General features: G+C 37.6%; 1 protein-coding gene across 5 annotated transcripts in view; it reads right to left on the bottom strand.

The window, feature by feature from the left end:
* PHF14 (PHD finger protein 14) overlaps positions 1-15,537 on the bottom strand; it is a 152,628-nt gene extending 137,091 nt beyond the window's left edge. For all 5 annotated transcript variants that reach the window (XM_030445688.1, XM_030445687.1, XM_030445689.1 and 2 more), the window contains exons 1-3: positions 15,400-15,537; positions 14,728-14,838; positions 4,183-4,832 (exon numbers count right to left, since the gene is read on the bottom strand). In XM_030445688.1, the coding sequence (XP_030301548.1) occupies positions 4,183-4,832; positions 14,728-14,838; position 15,400 (762 nt within the window). In that variant the 5' untranslated portion in view covers positions 15,401-15,537. The remainder of the gene's footprint in view (positions 1-4,182; positions 4,833-14,727; positions 14,839-15,399) is intronic.
* Positions 15,538-16,661: the final 1,124 nt, after the last annotated feature.

Raw genomic sequence — 16,661 nt, 5'->3', positions numbered from 1 at the left:
TTTAAAGCAAATTTATGCCTCTCTGCAAAATCAAACGATTTATTAAACCTATAAACACTTATTTTCTTATGATTACTTACAGGCATAATAATTTGCAGTGCAAGTACACTGCTCTGTTTTTACAAACTTCATTGTGATCTACACCACTTAAAAAGAATATGGCTTTTAAGAGGGAATTTCTGTAAGAACACACAGAGAAGTGTGTCACAAATCAAATAAAGCTGTATGTACTTTTTTTCATAAGTATTAAGGCTTTTTATTTTCACCTTGAGATATGGCCAGTTTCTTCTGCAAAGTTTCTCAGCTTCCATACATTATGTTTTTATACTAAAAGCAAACACTAAGTTTCTTCATTGGTGAGATGAAGACATATAGAGAAATGTAAAATTAGGCACACTAGTAAAAAATAATGATGTACTATAAAGAAACAGTTATAGTTTCAGAGCTATAGAGAGTCTGAAAATGTGAGCATACATGGCATTCCTTCAAAGTGTCTGAGAATATTCTGAAACTGCTATGGTATCCTGCCAAAAAACAAAACAAAATTAAGGTGGAAGATATTCTCTCAAATATATTTGTCTCATTCTAACCCGTCACTTATGACAAAACACAGCACCAATACCATAGCTGTATAGTCCAAGCAAACTAAAAGTAACATGAATGATTGTCAATGCTACCTAAAGTAGATGTATTCTTTCTGAAGGATCTTAAAATTCTTACACTAATGTATGCGAGTACTTCATGAATTATTTCATGACAGCTTCTCAGTCTGATGCAGCACGTCTCCACACAAAATTTTTAGTTAATTATTAATGAAGTCACTTTGCATTCCAGGTTAATCTGGGTAGATATTTGGAGGGTAAGGAGGGAGAGCCTTTGCTTGATTTTAAAGCAAAATAGGCAAAATAATCATACCACCTAAAGTTGGGCTCAAACAGTTTACCTCAAGTAATAAAGGGAGTTTGTTAAAATGTTTTTGTACCTAGGAAAGGTCAAACGCATACTTCTAGCAGTCAGGAAAGGCTTCTGCATCTCCCATCCATCTTCTCTACACAACAAAAGGAAACATGACCTGTAAAGCCCAACCACTAATCTATAAGTAAAAATGAAAGTTTATACAACCATTCACAAAGTCATGCTTGCTTACAGGTTGGCAACTATCTGTGAAAAATACAAGAAATATAATACACTACAGAGTTCTGAATTCCAGAGCATTTCTTCAACATCCTCCTTTTAGGACAAAGTTGCATTTTAATTATGCAATTAAAGCATTTTAATGAAATTAAAATTGCACATTTTTTTCAAAAAAACTGAGACCCATCATTATCTAATACCCACATTTACCATTCACATTACAAATAGGAAATCAGCAGTAGGTACTCTCTTAACTTTGGCAGATTGATCATGCAAGGGCACAGGCTTCTCAGATGCATCTTGCAACTTCACAGAAAGCAGCCCTTTTTTGAGAGTACTTTTACCTGAAATTGTTATTTGGTTTTACTAAGAGAAGTTTAAAAGAAATTTGCGATCTCTGCTGCTACAGAAGCCCAAGCTCTGCTAAATTAAAAAAGGAAAAAAAACAAAAACAAAACCAAAAACAACCAATACTGCTTAGGAAGAAAGAACATTTGCAACATGGGAATAAAAACCAAAAACAAGCTGTTATGAGATGACTACAGACCATCAGATTTGGATCTACTTTTAAGAACCCCATCATTATAATTTACCTTGTGTAAAGAGAGCCAACAGGTCAAACGCAGCAGCATAATAACTTAATTTGCTACATAGACAAAGCAAAGGAGAGATCTGGAATTGTATGCTGCTCTACCATGCTTAGTCTCTTCAAGCACATGAAAGACCCCATCCCAGAAGCTGACCACACTTGCCTATAGCATGAGAACTTTCACAGAGATAGTAACTGCTGCCAGCTCCTAAACAAGTCCTGTTCCTTACCCAAGTGAAAGGATTTCAGCTGAATCTAAGTAATTCCCATTTATGTGGTGTTACTGAAGAAAGTGAATATTTCAAGTTATATGCCTGTGTGCTTCTAACTTTCAAGGAATAAGAGAAATTAAAAAATAACCAGCTCACTGAGAACAGAAGAATCCCATAAAGTGGTAGCAATTATGAAGACAGAAAAGCACCATTTATCTTCTAATGATGCTTGACCCTGGAAAACAAAGCTAGGTTTGTCTTCTGTGCTTACTACACTAGAAAAACACATAGCATTTTATTACAGTACAGGTTAAAATACTGCATATGGAGACTTCAAAAAGATTTTTGTAAAATGTAGAAAAATAAAATAAGAATCCCACAGAAACAAAACCCAAACAAGCCACCTCTAAGAAGTAAGTAAAGGGAAGGAAGAATGGATATTAAGGACAACACCACAAGTTCAGAACTAATTACCTGAACAGTCTTTCATATACTAATTATGCATTCAGACATCTGGTTTTCTAAGAACTTAGCTTCTGCAGTGTTATGAAATATTGCTAAATCTATCTGCTAGACAGGATTTTTTAAACCCCCTCCCCTTCTTTTTTAAACTATTTTAAAATACTGTAGTACAGTATTAACAGTAACAGTATACTGTTAAAATACATTTAAGTATGAATCTAAAAATTACAGACTATAATCCAGTCTACACCTACTCACTATTGCAAGACTTCTTGTTAAAGAACTATTCATAAACAGTACTTTACTTTATGTGCAGTAAAGATAAGTTATCAGTTAAAGTGTAATCTGAACTTCAAATACTCAAATTTTGATTTTTATCTTTTGACCAATGTCCTAAATTCAAGGCAAGAACAGAATTCGAGGTCCATGCACATTAAGAGGTTCTGCAAAAGATTCATCGGGGAGGGTTCAGGAGTTCTGAAAGAGGCCTGATTTTTCAAGTCAGTGGAAATTATGGACATATTCAAGAGTACATCCCTAAGACTACAGACTCACATCTTCAGTTTGATATTGGAAACAAGTCTGAAAGAAAACTGCCTCCCCCTATTTGAAATTCTGATAGTTGGTATCAATAATATTCAGTTCCTAAATCAAGAGAATACAGGCAACAACACTAGGATTACAGAGCTATAGACAAAGAAAGAAGATGTCTAAGATACCTGCACTAAAAGTTAAAAACATCTCAGAATTATGCTTTTTTTCCCCAATCACAATTACTACTAGAAAGTAAAACAGCACAGATCATTTGCATTCATATATATATATATATAATATATAACAAAGCATCTGAAATTATGGCAATGATTCTTCCAAATACTTATTTCTCTCCCTGTTATTTTACACAGCAAAATAAAGATTAAATGGAACAACAGAACTTTAAATAGTGTCACTATACCTCTATAATTTTTCAAATGTTACGTTGACATTGCAACTATTTACTGAAAATTAAATGTAGATTTTACACCAATTCTTTTTACTTTGTTCAAAATTTTGCTACTGCAGGACACAAAGGCCACCATCCTGACAACCCAGTACCCTAATTTTTCCACAGACACAACCTTAAAGGCAACTTGTAATTGTATATATATATATATATATAAAAAAAGTAGCATTATTAAATATACTGCAATCAGCAGAGTAATAATAGTGCCCAAATGCTTTTCAGTACTGTAAGGAATTACTTCATTTGTGAGCATTATAAGCAACCTCAGCATACTTTGCCATTATTACCCTTTCTTATTTTAAACCTACTGTGTGTGTTTCTTAACTTATAATTCTCTCAGTGGATCAGTGTTCAGACTTTTATATGTATCACAAGGAAGGGCTAGAATAGGTTATTCTTTATCATTTAGCTACTCCATGAATATATCACAGATGCTTTTTACATTTTAGAACATTACAGCTATACAACATTTTTGCTAAAACAATACTAAAAGTCCTATTAATACATGTTGATTTGCATACTGGACCTCCTAATTGTTTCAGAACTAATCCAACCCCCCTAAAGTCAAGAGAAGTCTTTCTATTGACTTTAGTGGCATTGGCTAAATGGTCCAAATGAGGCTATTTAATATGCAGTGCCTATTTAGCATTGTTTTGCTGCTTCGTCTACTCCTGTAAATGTAATTCCAACCAATCAGTTTAACTTTTCAAATTAACAGAACAGCTACTGGGGAGTAGTTTCCATTTGTCAACAGATAGATTATAGAAAGTTGGTTGCACTACCTCATTACTCTTGCTTTGTGAAAGAGCCAGGCTATCATTTGTCAATTCCTCATCATCTGCATTATTCCTGTTAAGAACTTTACTCTTCTTCTTCTTGGATCCTCCATCACTAGCCGTGCTGCTATTATCTTCTTCATTACCTTCCTCATCGTTGTCATCCTCATCACTTCCACTCCCATCATCTTCATCATCCTCGTTATCTCCATCGCTTCCCTCTTTTCGCAGTGCATTTTTTCCTTTTCTTTTCTCAGCAGTAGGCCTCCAGTCATTGTCATCTTCACTATCATAGTCATCCATGTCGTTCAGCTCTTCCATCGATACAAAATCCAGCAAAGGTCGATTCCTGCGCAAATTCCATTTTTTTGGTTCATTTGTTTGCTCGTCAGCCACAGCCTCGGGTTCAGCTGCTTTCTCCTTCTCTTTCTTCTTTTTTGGCTTTTCTTCTTCATCTTCTTGCTCTTTCTTTTCAGTTTTAATTACCTCTTTGTCTGCTGTTGGCACCTCTTCTTCAGTGGAGCTTTTTGGCTGCTGTTCTTCTACTTTCACTTCGGCTGGTTCTTCCTCCAAGATATTTTCTTCTGATTCAGTACAGGAACCTTCACCACTGTCCTTTGATGCATCTTCACTCCCATGACCACTTCCTTCAGAATCTGTTGAGCATATGAAAATTTAAAAAAAGTTCCAAAACAAATGTACCCCCAAAAAATAAAATCTGTTGAAGTAAGTTGTTAAACAAAAGAATGATGCATGTTCCTCCCTCATAAGGTATTCCACCTACTTTTTTCAGCTGGTGTCCAAATACTGTTATTTCAAATGGCATGTTGACAATCTGTTAAACATGAGTGCAAACAAAAAAAAAAAGATGGCAGAATTTATTAAATTTATGTTCAGTGTTCCTTTGAACTGCAGCTCATATTAACAGTACACAGTAGCACACACTACTTTCCACATGAAGTCACACCTTAAGAAAGATCCTTTCACTTTTTTAATTTCTGGAGGAGTTTAACAGATGTCCAATAGAAGAGGCATGAAATTACAAAACTATGAGTTTATGTAACAAGTACTAACAATAGTATAGATAATTCCACTTTTTTAATTTTTAGTATTGGGCTCTTTTTTTTCTGGGTTTGGGGGCTCTCTTGATTTCCAATGTTATTTCACATAAACTATGCCTCATTCAGTGTTGCAGCTGCACAATTCTCAGCTTAGAGGACTAATATGCTACTCTTCTGCATGTGGTCATTATTTCCATTAATTAACACAAGCCAATCTGTGCAGGGGTCGTATGAAAAAAATCCCAGATAAGGCATCTGTACTATAACATACACGTAGAAATATTGAAAAAGATTACAATTGAACTTGTTAAATTTCTGAAGTATCATTCACCTAGATTATCTCAAATTTACCTACTACTTTTTATTTATTGTATATTAATTTTAATGAAGAAACCTCAGAAATTATTTTTTAAATTAAAAAAATATATAGTAACTTGATACAATGCAGGAATCAATTAGGCAATGGCTATAATTTTTAGTTTGTTCAGAGCCATCAACAAGTTCCTTATGCACTGTCAGATAGAAAGAAGAAATATGTTGATTCTTGGAAATAAAAAATCCTTAATACCTTTAGTTACCACAAAAGAAACCCACCACTCAATACGACCTTACATAGAGAATTTCTGTGCACACCCATCTCTCCATAAAGCCAAAGAAAAAGAAAAAAAAACAGTGGGACCAGTGTGCTACACACTTCCCAAGGCATCTATTTCCCCTCCACATAGCACTATGTATGACTAACCTGTAACTCACCTCTTACTTTCATTTAATAGTAATAGCATGTGGAAGTATTTGATGAGAAAATGTAATTATAAACACCAAAAAAATCCATTATCACTACTACTACTACTGATCAGGTTATTAAAATTACCAGTCCCCTTACAAGCTAATAGACATTAAGTTTTATGCAAACGTTCTAACCTTAAGAGAGCAAAGAAAAAAAGAAAGGAAATAAAGAGAATGCAATGTCACAAGTTACAATACAGTCTTTTGAGACAAGAGTAGTTCAGTCATTTCCATATGCCTACCAGACTAAATGGTAGTGATGGGAGGTACAATACCATTTATTAAAGTTTTGAAATAGTAGAATACTTATCATGTATTCTTAAGAAATAAAAAAGCCAGCACTAACTAATATGCAACCAAAAAAATATTTTAAAATTACAACAGCTTTGTTTGGATACATACTCATGGACCTGTTAAGACTGGATCCAGATAAGGGCCACAGCAATGGTCAGAGGGCTGAAACACTTCTATAAAGAAAGGCTGAGACAACTGGATTTGTTCAGCCTGGATGAAAGAAAGCTTCAGGGAGAACTTAGAATAGCCTGTCAATATACAGAGGGGGCTTAGAGAGAGATTTTTTACCAAGGCATGAAAATGGGTCTGGTTTTAAACAGCAAGAGGGTAAGGTTTAGATTGGACATAAAGAGGAAACATTTTACAGTAAGTGTGGTGAGACCCTGGAACAGGTCGCCCAGAGAAGTTGTTCATGTCCCACTACTGGAAATGTTCAAGGTGAGGTTGGATGGGGCTTTGAACAACCTGGTCTAACAGAAGGCATCCTGGTCCACAGCAGGGTGTTGGTCTACATTATTTTTAAAGCTCTCTTCCAACCCAAACTATTCTACGGTATTTGCCAGCTCTCACAAACACTTTACAAGTAATTCCTAAAGCTAGACTTCCATTCTAGGTATTTACATTATAGATTAAATTAGGTACATACGTTTAAAAGTAAGATGTATTTCTGTATCTCATTTCACAGATTCCAAGTTGCCAATATGCACTACTTGTCTCACCCTAAATAAATTACCCTAGGGTTTTGCAATGTTAAAAAAGTAATTTAATTGGATTTTTAAGTTACTGTATATTAGTTTGTTTGAATTCCTCACCACAACTCCATGATGGTAATCTGTTTGGATAAATTAGTTGTGCTGTTCCATTTCTAAGTATGCTTAAACTTATTGTGAATTTAAGCTTTCGCTTCATTTGGCATCTTAGTCTGGGTGTAGTTTGCTTTTAACAGCACTCTAAATGGCAAACAGTGATTATTCTACATCAATACCACACTGGGAATACTCTCTAGCTGCTTTATGCCATGGGAATGATATAAAGCAGAGAACAAATAAACTTCAGTTTCATTAACTTCTCTCCTTCAAATTCTCTTTGCCTTCTGCCTGCTCATTATCCTCTGTACTCCCCTTTGTGCACGCAAGCACACACCAGAGATACCTGTAGGACAGGAGATCCCTCTTCTATCAGAATGCATCCACTGTGATAGGCACTTTGCTAAAAAGAGCTACTCTGTGATAACAGCTATTTTTATAGGTGTCCTTCTGTCAGATGCACTTTCAGCTAGGAAGAGGCTGTAGTATACAATTTTCTCCTTGAAAGAAATTCTTAAAGAACTGCTCTTTCAAACTGGCAACCATATCATGTCATTCCCTATGGGAGAGAAGTCCAGTTACTCTCAGTGAAAGATGGGTCCAGATACACTGTCAAATAATGAAGAATAAAGAGTTCCACTGAGACCAAATATGAGAGATAACAGTTGTGAGAAAGGCATCATTTATTTTTGTACACCTTGTATCTTTAGCTCTACTGAGCACAACAGCAGGCAGCTCACAAATCTAAAGAGGGTAATTCAGGGAGGAACTTTCTGGGACAGAATTTAATGCTCCAGATTTAATGTAAGAAAAAAAATGTAATGGAGAGAAAAGTGACTACAGAGTGTCAGCTATAATACCTACTAAGCACATGAATTCAGGGGAAAACTACTGAAATCATCATAGCATTTTACAAAAATAAAATCTTCCCAGGGTTTTGCAGGACTATTATACAAGGAACTTCAAGCATGGTATTACATGATTTTTTTAATATTTTATATGTATTTTTTTAAACAGCCTAAGAAAACACATGTATACAGAGGGTTAGTGCTACACTATACAATTACACTGCCAGTCACAGATGACAGGCCGAACCTTCAATGCAGTTTTTAGTTTTACAGGCAGCTCAGTAAAAAGCAGTTTTGCTGCATGTTTCTAAGTGGAGTCTGAAGGATAAACTAACTAAAGGCAATCATGGACTCAACTTTGGGATTGCCTGTCCCACTAGCAAAGCCCAACCAACTCCACATAGCAGAAGAGAAGAGTGGCTGCCCCCTCCCTGGAAGTGTTCAAGGCCAGGTTAGATGGGGCCTTAAGAAACCTGGTCCAGTGGGAGGGGCCCCTGCCCATGCAGGGGGGTTGGACCTAGATGATCTTTGATGTCCCTTCCAACCCAAACCATCCTATGTAGCTTCATTTTTTTAAGTTTTCTTGATTTTTTTTGTATCAAGTCCTGCCTGGTGGAGTCTTATCCATGCACCTCAAAGCTGCACACAAAGAATACAGTTCATGATCCTGGAACACTGAAGAGGAGTAAAAAACATGAAAAACTGAGCATGCAATACAGGAAACAACTACCATGTCTGAAGTGAATACTGCTAAATAGTATTATTTAGTTATAAACCATAAGCATCATGTAAGAAGTAACCCAGCCCCCAGCCCTTACCAGTAGTCTTCACAAGGGCAAGAACAAAAATCAGGCTGCAGGTGAGGTTAATTAATCCTTTTGGCAACCGAAGTCACTTACTTGATCACCATTACCCTCTCTACTGATCCCTTAAATCCCTTTCTCCCAATCACAAGGCAGGTAACAAATCTTGGACATGATGAGGTCAAATTACCAGGGTATCTCTGCTAAAACACCATGTTACACACCATGTACAATCCCTCATCCTGGTTGCCTGCAACCTCACAGAGGAGCAAAGCAGAAAGTACTGCAAAAGTGTTTGTTGACAACAACATCTGCCCATAAACTTTCACGCAACAGCTCCAGAGTCACAAAATTCCTTTGCACACCTGCTATAATCAAACATGTGAAAGGTAAAAGCAGTTCTACTTCCTTTGGCTCTGATCTTAAAATTGCAAATTATGTTAAAGACAAAAAAATACCTTAAGGAAATGCTTAAACTAACTGGATAGTTCCAATATTAATAACTGGATGTAAAAATAAGGCAGGAGAACCTAGATCATATTTGAAAATACAAACTTTCATTAAATTGCCAGAGGCAGAGCTGTGTAACTGGTAAATTCCTGATCACATCTATTAGTTGAAAGCCACAGAGGTCCATTATGCTAAGATTGATATAATCATATGAAAAACAAGTACTGGAAAGGCTTAATACTTCACTTTCAACATAACTTCAAAAAAGGGAACTTAGCACCAGTTAGATACATGCCACTGGCTTTCTGTGTTATTTTGCCAAGTTTGATTAAATACCAGCAAGCTACTGGCAATCCAACATTGGCAATGGTGTCAGCTAAAAAAACCTGAACTGTCTAAAGTAACATAATTAATAACATTAAACCAAAACCAACATAGATTAAGATATTACTGATTGAAGAAGTGAAATTCACTTCTCGAATTGCATTTTGAAAAAAAGCATCTGAACTCTTTATTAACTGCCTGTGTAGACTGAACAAATTAAATGGGATCCTGGTCCACAATTACACTTTTTTCAGAAGACAAGTATTTAGTTTAACAGAAAACAGGAATGAAGAAGATGTTTAGCAGGCAGATTCCTCAATTCCTCACTAGCAGTGATTATATCACAGCCATTTCAGTATATGTCTATACAAGTCAAAAAAACATTAAAAACTAAAGGCTGCCAACCCTGACTTGAGGCATTGAGAATTTTCTTATTTACAATGCTGTAATACAAATTAAACTGGTTACTCTACTTTTTGAAATTGCTTGACATGTCCTAGTTTCCCTGTTGTTAATGATAGCAAACTTTACTTGTTTGGGATGAGGTACTGCATGCCCCACAACTTTCTCAGAAAAGCTACAGTCTTAAAAAGTCCATACAATAGAATTCCAATACAAATTACTGAACAGTGAGACAGAATATATGTTTTTCCAGAAACATCTAAGAGTTTCACAGCTTGTACAAGGGAAGTAGCCAACTGGTAGACAGCAGAACATGGGTCTGGGGCATGCTAAATCTAAGTCTCTGAGACACTGTATTAGGTAAATGCTCAAGAAACACTTGAAACATCCCATTCTCACTAAGCATGTCAAGACACTCAGAGGTGACCAGACTGCAAACAGACCATCCCACCAAGCTAGAGTTACTGAAGTGCAGAAGAGCCTTCTCAATGTGGCAGGAAATACAGAAGATACAGATTTACACACAAAAAAGGAGATGCAATAGAATGTAAAGGAGAAGTAGTAAGGCAGATCACAAAAATCCTGTTCAAGACAGACTGAGCAAACAGAACACCACTGAATCAAGGAGCAAGGGACATACAGACTAGAAAGGCAAGTCACAAAGAGTCAGAGGAGGAGGGAAAATAAAGAAAAATAAAGTCACTCCATCACTAAACCCACCCTACCCAGGCACTGGAATGAAAGCCTAGATTTTCTGTTACATTACTTCTTTGCTGTCAGGAAACACACAGAAAAACAGAAATCTCAATGTTTCCAAAGAGAACACAAATTCAAAATGCTCAGCAGTTACTCCAAAGTGTTTTTTCAAACGGCAGATATCTGTATAGATAAAGGATCGCATTTGGCATGAAGATAACCCAAGAGAACATAATGGCAGTGTTTTCCATTTTCTCAATGGGAAAAACCCCTTGGGAATTCCACTCTGTGGGATCCTGTGCAATACATTAAAGCTGCAAAAGTCAAGTCTTGAAAACATTGTAACAATTAAGGCTGTGCCATTACATGAAATTACTAATGATTAAACTATTCAATGTTTTCTTACCTTCACTGTCAACTAAAACACCCTACAACTTTCCTGCTGTATATCATTACATTTATTCTCAAAACCAAATGTATTAGTTTCTTCAACATTTTAGTAGTGTTTATTACTACACTATTTGGGTGCTTCACAAACATTACTTTACCTTACAGTATTCTGTACAGGAAAGCAAAAGTGGAATGTACAGCATGCTAAGAGGAAACAAATTATAGAAAGATATAAGATATTTGCAACTTTTTATTTCTACATCAAGTCATGGAATTTTTAATACCTAATATATGCATTTATACAAATCATTACATGTTTCAAACAGAGCCCCTACTGACCTCAATTGCAATAACAGTACATAACATTTACTCAAGTCAGATTCCACATTCATCTCCAAAAGAAAAAAACATCTACAAATGTCTCCAATAATTAGAGTCCAGGAGATTAGTGGCAGAAGTAGTGACAGAATCCAGTTCTTCAAAGTAACATTTAACTACACTCAGCTATACTGAAATAGAGTCCTTAAATACACACAACTCTTGTTCAAGGACCATACTACACTCCTGTGCATCATTTCAGTTTCAGTATATGAGCTGCCAAAACAGACCAACTTCAACAATGAAAGAGACAAGAAGTGGTAAATACTTGCTTTGGAATCCTACTGGGAATGACATTAAAACTATACACTGATTTCTGACACCAGTTAATCTCAGGCTGCTCTCATTAAAAAATAAATAATAAATTAGAGGAAAAGCACCAAAAAAATTGCTCAGATTAACTTAAAAGTGAAACTTCAAATAACTCAGTAGAGTACCATCATTTCAAGTAACACATTTGTACATTTTGACCCCAAAGGGCTCATATTTTTCATTGATGCCACATTAAGATTACATGTAACATTCCTACTTGAGGAACAAATTCTTGGAGATATTTATAAAAAACAGGCAACCACAGAGCTTTAAAATATAGCATTACCACTTCCTACTATATAGAAACAGAGAAGACATTAAAAGTTACCTAATATTATCACAATGAAAAAGGCCAGAAAACTATTTACACTAATTTACAATATGACAGTCCTAAAAATAAGTTTCTCTAAGGAGGTATCAGAATGATGAGGTCTTTAAAGCAGAAAAGCCAGTAACATCCTGTTGGTGTGATCTAAATCAAAATTAAATAAACCACACTAAAAAGCTGTGTCTCTTACGGATTGCTTTTTTTGTGGAAATGGAAGTTAGGTGATGAGAAATATTTTCTCTGATAAAAGAAAAATCAATTACCATGCCATCAGGATTCTGAATTAAAAAATTATGAAATGCTCAGTCCTTCCTAAAAGCACTAAGTACCAAGCTTCCAGTTCTTTACTGCATCTCCTATTCCCAGAAATCTGACAGAATAATGAACATGTGCAAAAGTTTAAATGCTTCGGGCTCAGTCCTCCTACACTGGCACAGTATTATCTGCTAGCATATATCACTTAATATCCTAAAACTCCTACATTTGGATGCAACATTATCAGCAAATAGTAAACAAATTCAGAACTCTTTTGATTCAGTATTGAAATAGTTCTTAAACTTTTCACTTTTAAATTTTTGAACTTTTTTTTAACACTTATATGTGCATTTGTGAATCAAATAAACATACATTCCAGAGCTGTGGAACTATCATACTTCTCAGATTCTTCTGATCCACTTATGATCACTTTGAATGCACAAAGATTGCTTCTTCCTTCTCACACATTTCCTTTTGTAAGCAAACTCTGCAATGATATTCTGCATTGAAACAAATAGTAAATACTGATTTGCAACAAGCTGTACATGGAGACAACTCTACAGCAGACACTAAAAAGAGAAAAAGAGCATAAGCCCTGACTGCAATGAAAAAATACACATTATACTTTGAAGGCAGCAAAACTTGTTTTCTGATAGCAACAATGCAGAATTTGTCTGGACTATGTTCAGCCAAATTTAAGGCTGTTATACCAGCTGCATTTTAAATAAGCACAGATGTTCTGCTTCAAATATCCTGCAGCTATTCACTTAACTTGCATTACCCATAAAGCAATGTTTCATTTTTCCTTCAACATAAAAGGTTCTACTTTAATAACTTTCTATTCCCCAACTTCTCCAAACCCTCACAACTTTCTGCTGTTACACTGAAAACCTTTGAACAAAGTGTACAATGTCAAATGCTGCTGCTGTTCCAGTGTTTTCACTAAATTTTAAATTCTATTAAGCAGAATATTACTTTCTAATACAAGTGATAGATATAGGTCCTGAAATGTTAAAACAAAGCTGCTTGAGATACATAGAGTAAGTAGAAAAATAATAGAATCTGGGGTTCTCATATGCTAGTTTCAATTCATTGCTGTTTTTTAAGGGAACTCTGACCCAACTTCATCAAAGCAAAACTCAGATTGAAATATTCTGAAGTCAATACACTGACACACACACATCCCCCTGGCGTACATATAATATCCTAAAAGTCAAAGAGGGTATCAATTAGAAACAAATCCTTTATATTTAGACATAGTTGAGTCAGGAAGCTTTATTGATGATTTTTTAATTAATTAATTATGGTCTTTTAATCAAGTAACATTTCTCTGAATTACATGTCCATCTCCCATACTCCATTTCCTACTCTCCTTTTCCCTTAAATCCTGCCTACACTACTGTTCCAGAATAAGATTTTCTTTGGAAACAAAAAAATCATTTCCTTTTATGGCAAGCTGTCTCTACAAAAGGCAGTGGTTTTATTCAAAAGAAAGGATCAAAAATTCCCAAAAGGAGAGTAAAAATGTAAATGAAATAAACACCCAAAAACCTTAGCATGAAATTGCTAAAACTAACATCAGTTTTACTCCCTTAAGGCACTGCAACCTTCTTCTACCAGGCCAAGGGAAATATGTTTAAGCATAGGGGGGAAAAAAAAAAACCAACCAACCAACCAAATTACTTCATTACTAATAAATAAATTTATTAAATCTATTTTGGCAACTTGTTAGCTTTCAGTTTCTGCAGATGTTTACCTGATTTAGTAACCTGCACACCTAGAAAAAACAGAACAAAACCACTCCACAGGAAGGGCTTTTTTTCTAGTATGAAATGCATACACCTTTCTGCATAGCTTTCTAAAAGTGAATACTAAGTCTTATCAATTTTAAAACACAACAAAAATCTGAACAGATCTTTCTGCTTGAAGTTATTACTCACAAAGTGGAACTAGCCTTGAGAAATAGACAAATTCTTAACTCCACAACAAACTATTATGCAGACTGATTCAAAACTTAATGGTTTTACAACATTCTTATTCCAATACTAAATGCATGAATATTTCAAGAATTATTTCTACATTGAAGCAATGAAAAGTAACATATAGCTAAAGCAGTAAACACAGAAACTATTCAAATGCTTCTGCCGAAAACTGCCTGATATGAATCATGAGTTTTCTGTAGAGAAAAAATTAATTGCAACGGAAGTACTGTATGGATGTTTTGTTTAATCAGTTGCTTCTTATATGCAGTGTAAGCATTTCCAGTTATCCAATCAAGTCACTGAAGTTCAACTGGCTCAAAGTCCCAATATCAAGTCCAAGTTCACCAATACCATTCTGTCTCCCATATGACAATGACCAGCCATAAAACAAAAAATGAGTTAATTCTGAACGGAGGAGATGAGGAAGCATATTTACCTGAAGCATCTCCAACTTTAAAATCACTGTCATCAGAGCTATCATAATCTAAAGCTTCCAGCAGCGAAGCTGCCAAAGGCTTCACTTGTCTCCTCTTCGAACTGCGGTCCACTGCAGGAAAAAAAAACACAGTGCTGTTACTAGGTGACGCGATGAGAATTCAGCATCCTTAACGGTATTTAAATTAAAAGGAAAGGCAGAATGGCCGTGAGAGGCAGGGGCAGCCTCCGCCACGCCGCCCGAAGAGCAACCGGCAGATGCAGACGGTACCGGGGTCCCGGGAACATCCACTGCCACAGGTGCGGGCGGGGGGCGGCAGGCACACCGGGAAGGGAGGGTTCACCCACAGCTAACCAGCTGCTGCACGGAGGAGCGGGATGCTCCTCCCCTCCGGCACCGGGGAACAGCACGGCACCGGCAGGATCCCGGGGGCGGCTGGGCGGACACTGGGGTCTCCTGAGGCCCCCGGAACCGCCAGCACCTCCACCCGTAGCGCCTCGCCGTGATCCATCAACGCCAGCGACGCGAAGCACGGGGGAAGGGCAGCCGGGGCCATGGGGCACCTGAGGGACGGCGATGCTCCCGCCCGCCCGAGGGAAGGGGCGGGCGCTCTGCGGGCACCCCGGCATCTGCTCGGGGCAGGGGCGGGGGAAGCCGACGAGCATCACTTACTAAAGCCTGAGCAGGAGAGCGGCGGGCGGGCAGGCAGGCAGGCAAGCTGGGGCCCTCGGGTGCAGCGCCGCGAAGCCGCCGAGCCCCGGGCCCCTTCCCCAGACAATGGGCACGGCGGCGACCCGGATGCAGACCCGTGCCCGCCCGCCCGCGGCGGCCGGTCCCGATGCTGCGCCTGCGCACCTCCCCGCCGCCCGGCCCCGCCGCGCAGGCCCCGTCCTGACGCGCTTGCGCGGAGCACCGTGAAGCCGCGAAGGGGGCTGTTCCCGGCCCCTGCCCGGCACTCCCCGCCTCTCCCGCGGGTGCGTAGGGGGCGTCGGGGAACCGAGCGTTCTGGACAGCTCTGGGCTGCCCCGTGGGGAGAGGTAGGGGTAGTGCCAGGAGTCAGGACCTGTTAATAGAAAGTCTTAGTGCAGCCCCATTCATGCTCGGGCGGTGCCTGTTCAGGATCTCATTTATTAGGAGAAGCAGCTCAAAAATCAGTCTGGCACCTCCTCTATTACCCGTGTAAAGCGTTGTAAAGCTGCTTTTATTTAACCTCTGCTCTAAAAGGTGGGTTTCTTCTGGGCTTTATGGCATTGTCAAGCTGTCAAAGCTCATTTCTTGCAACTCTTGAAAAACTGAACCATTGCATTTGGAGGAAAAAGAAATAAAAATAGTTTTTTGTTTTGAGTCCGGGAGCTAAAACGTAATGGTGAGAGATGGATGGCAAAAGAGAGTGATAACAGCACCATAGCCTTTTGCACAAGAGTCCCAACTTCTTTGCAGTTGCTCAGTTGAGACATCCACATCCCCCAAGCACATAATCTGTTTTTCGGGCTTTTTCCCCAAACATTTTTTTGTAACTGGAAGAATGAGGGTGTATTAAAGAATTGATGGTCTAACATACTGGAATGACTTAACTTGAGGATCAAGAATAGTTCCAAACATGAAAGCTTGCCACAGAAATGTAGAAGCATTACTAGGAGATGTGTGTTTAATTGGTGAAAATGGGGTCAAAGTAGTTCTATGATGAAGCATAGAGGAAATGTAAAGTCTGGCAAGTATTCGGTCTGTGCTACATTTAGCACAGCTCTGCATGCATCACCCGTGCAGACCTTTCTAGAGCCAAACCTCCTCTTCATATTGCAAAGACCAGTAGTCTGTGATGGCTGTATTAGTAATGCTGGTATGTTTGGTTTTTTTTTTTTAAATAGAGCATAGAGATGGGCAGCTACTCTATGATGTAAATAGGCATCTCAAGTACTTTCAATAATAAGTGT

This window comes from Calypte anna, chromosome 2 (genome assembly GCF_003957555.1).
Source record: "Calypte anna isolate BGI_N300 chromosome 2, bCalAnn1_v1.p, whole genome shotgun sequence".
NCBI classification, from domain to species: domain Eukaryota; kingdom Metazoa; phylum Chordata; class Aves; order Apodiformes; family Trochilidae; genus Calypte; species Calypte anna.
The sequence above is the reverse complement of the archived record's forward strand: the minus strand, read 5'-3'. Positions and strand labels throughout refer to the sequence as shown.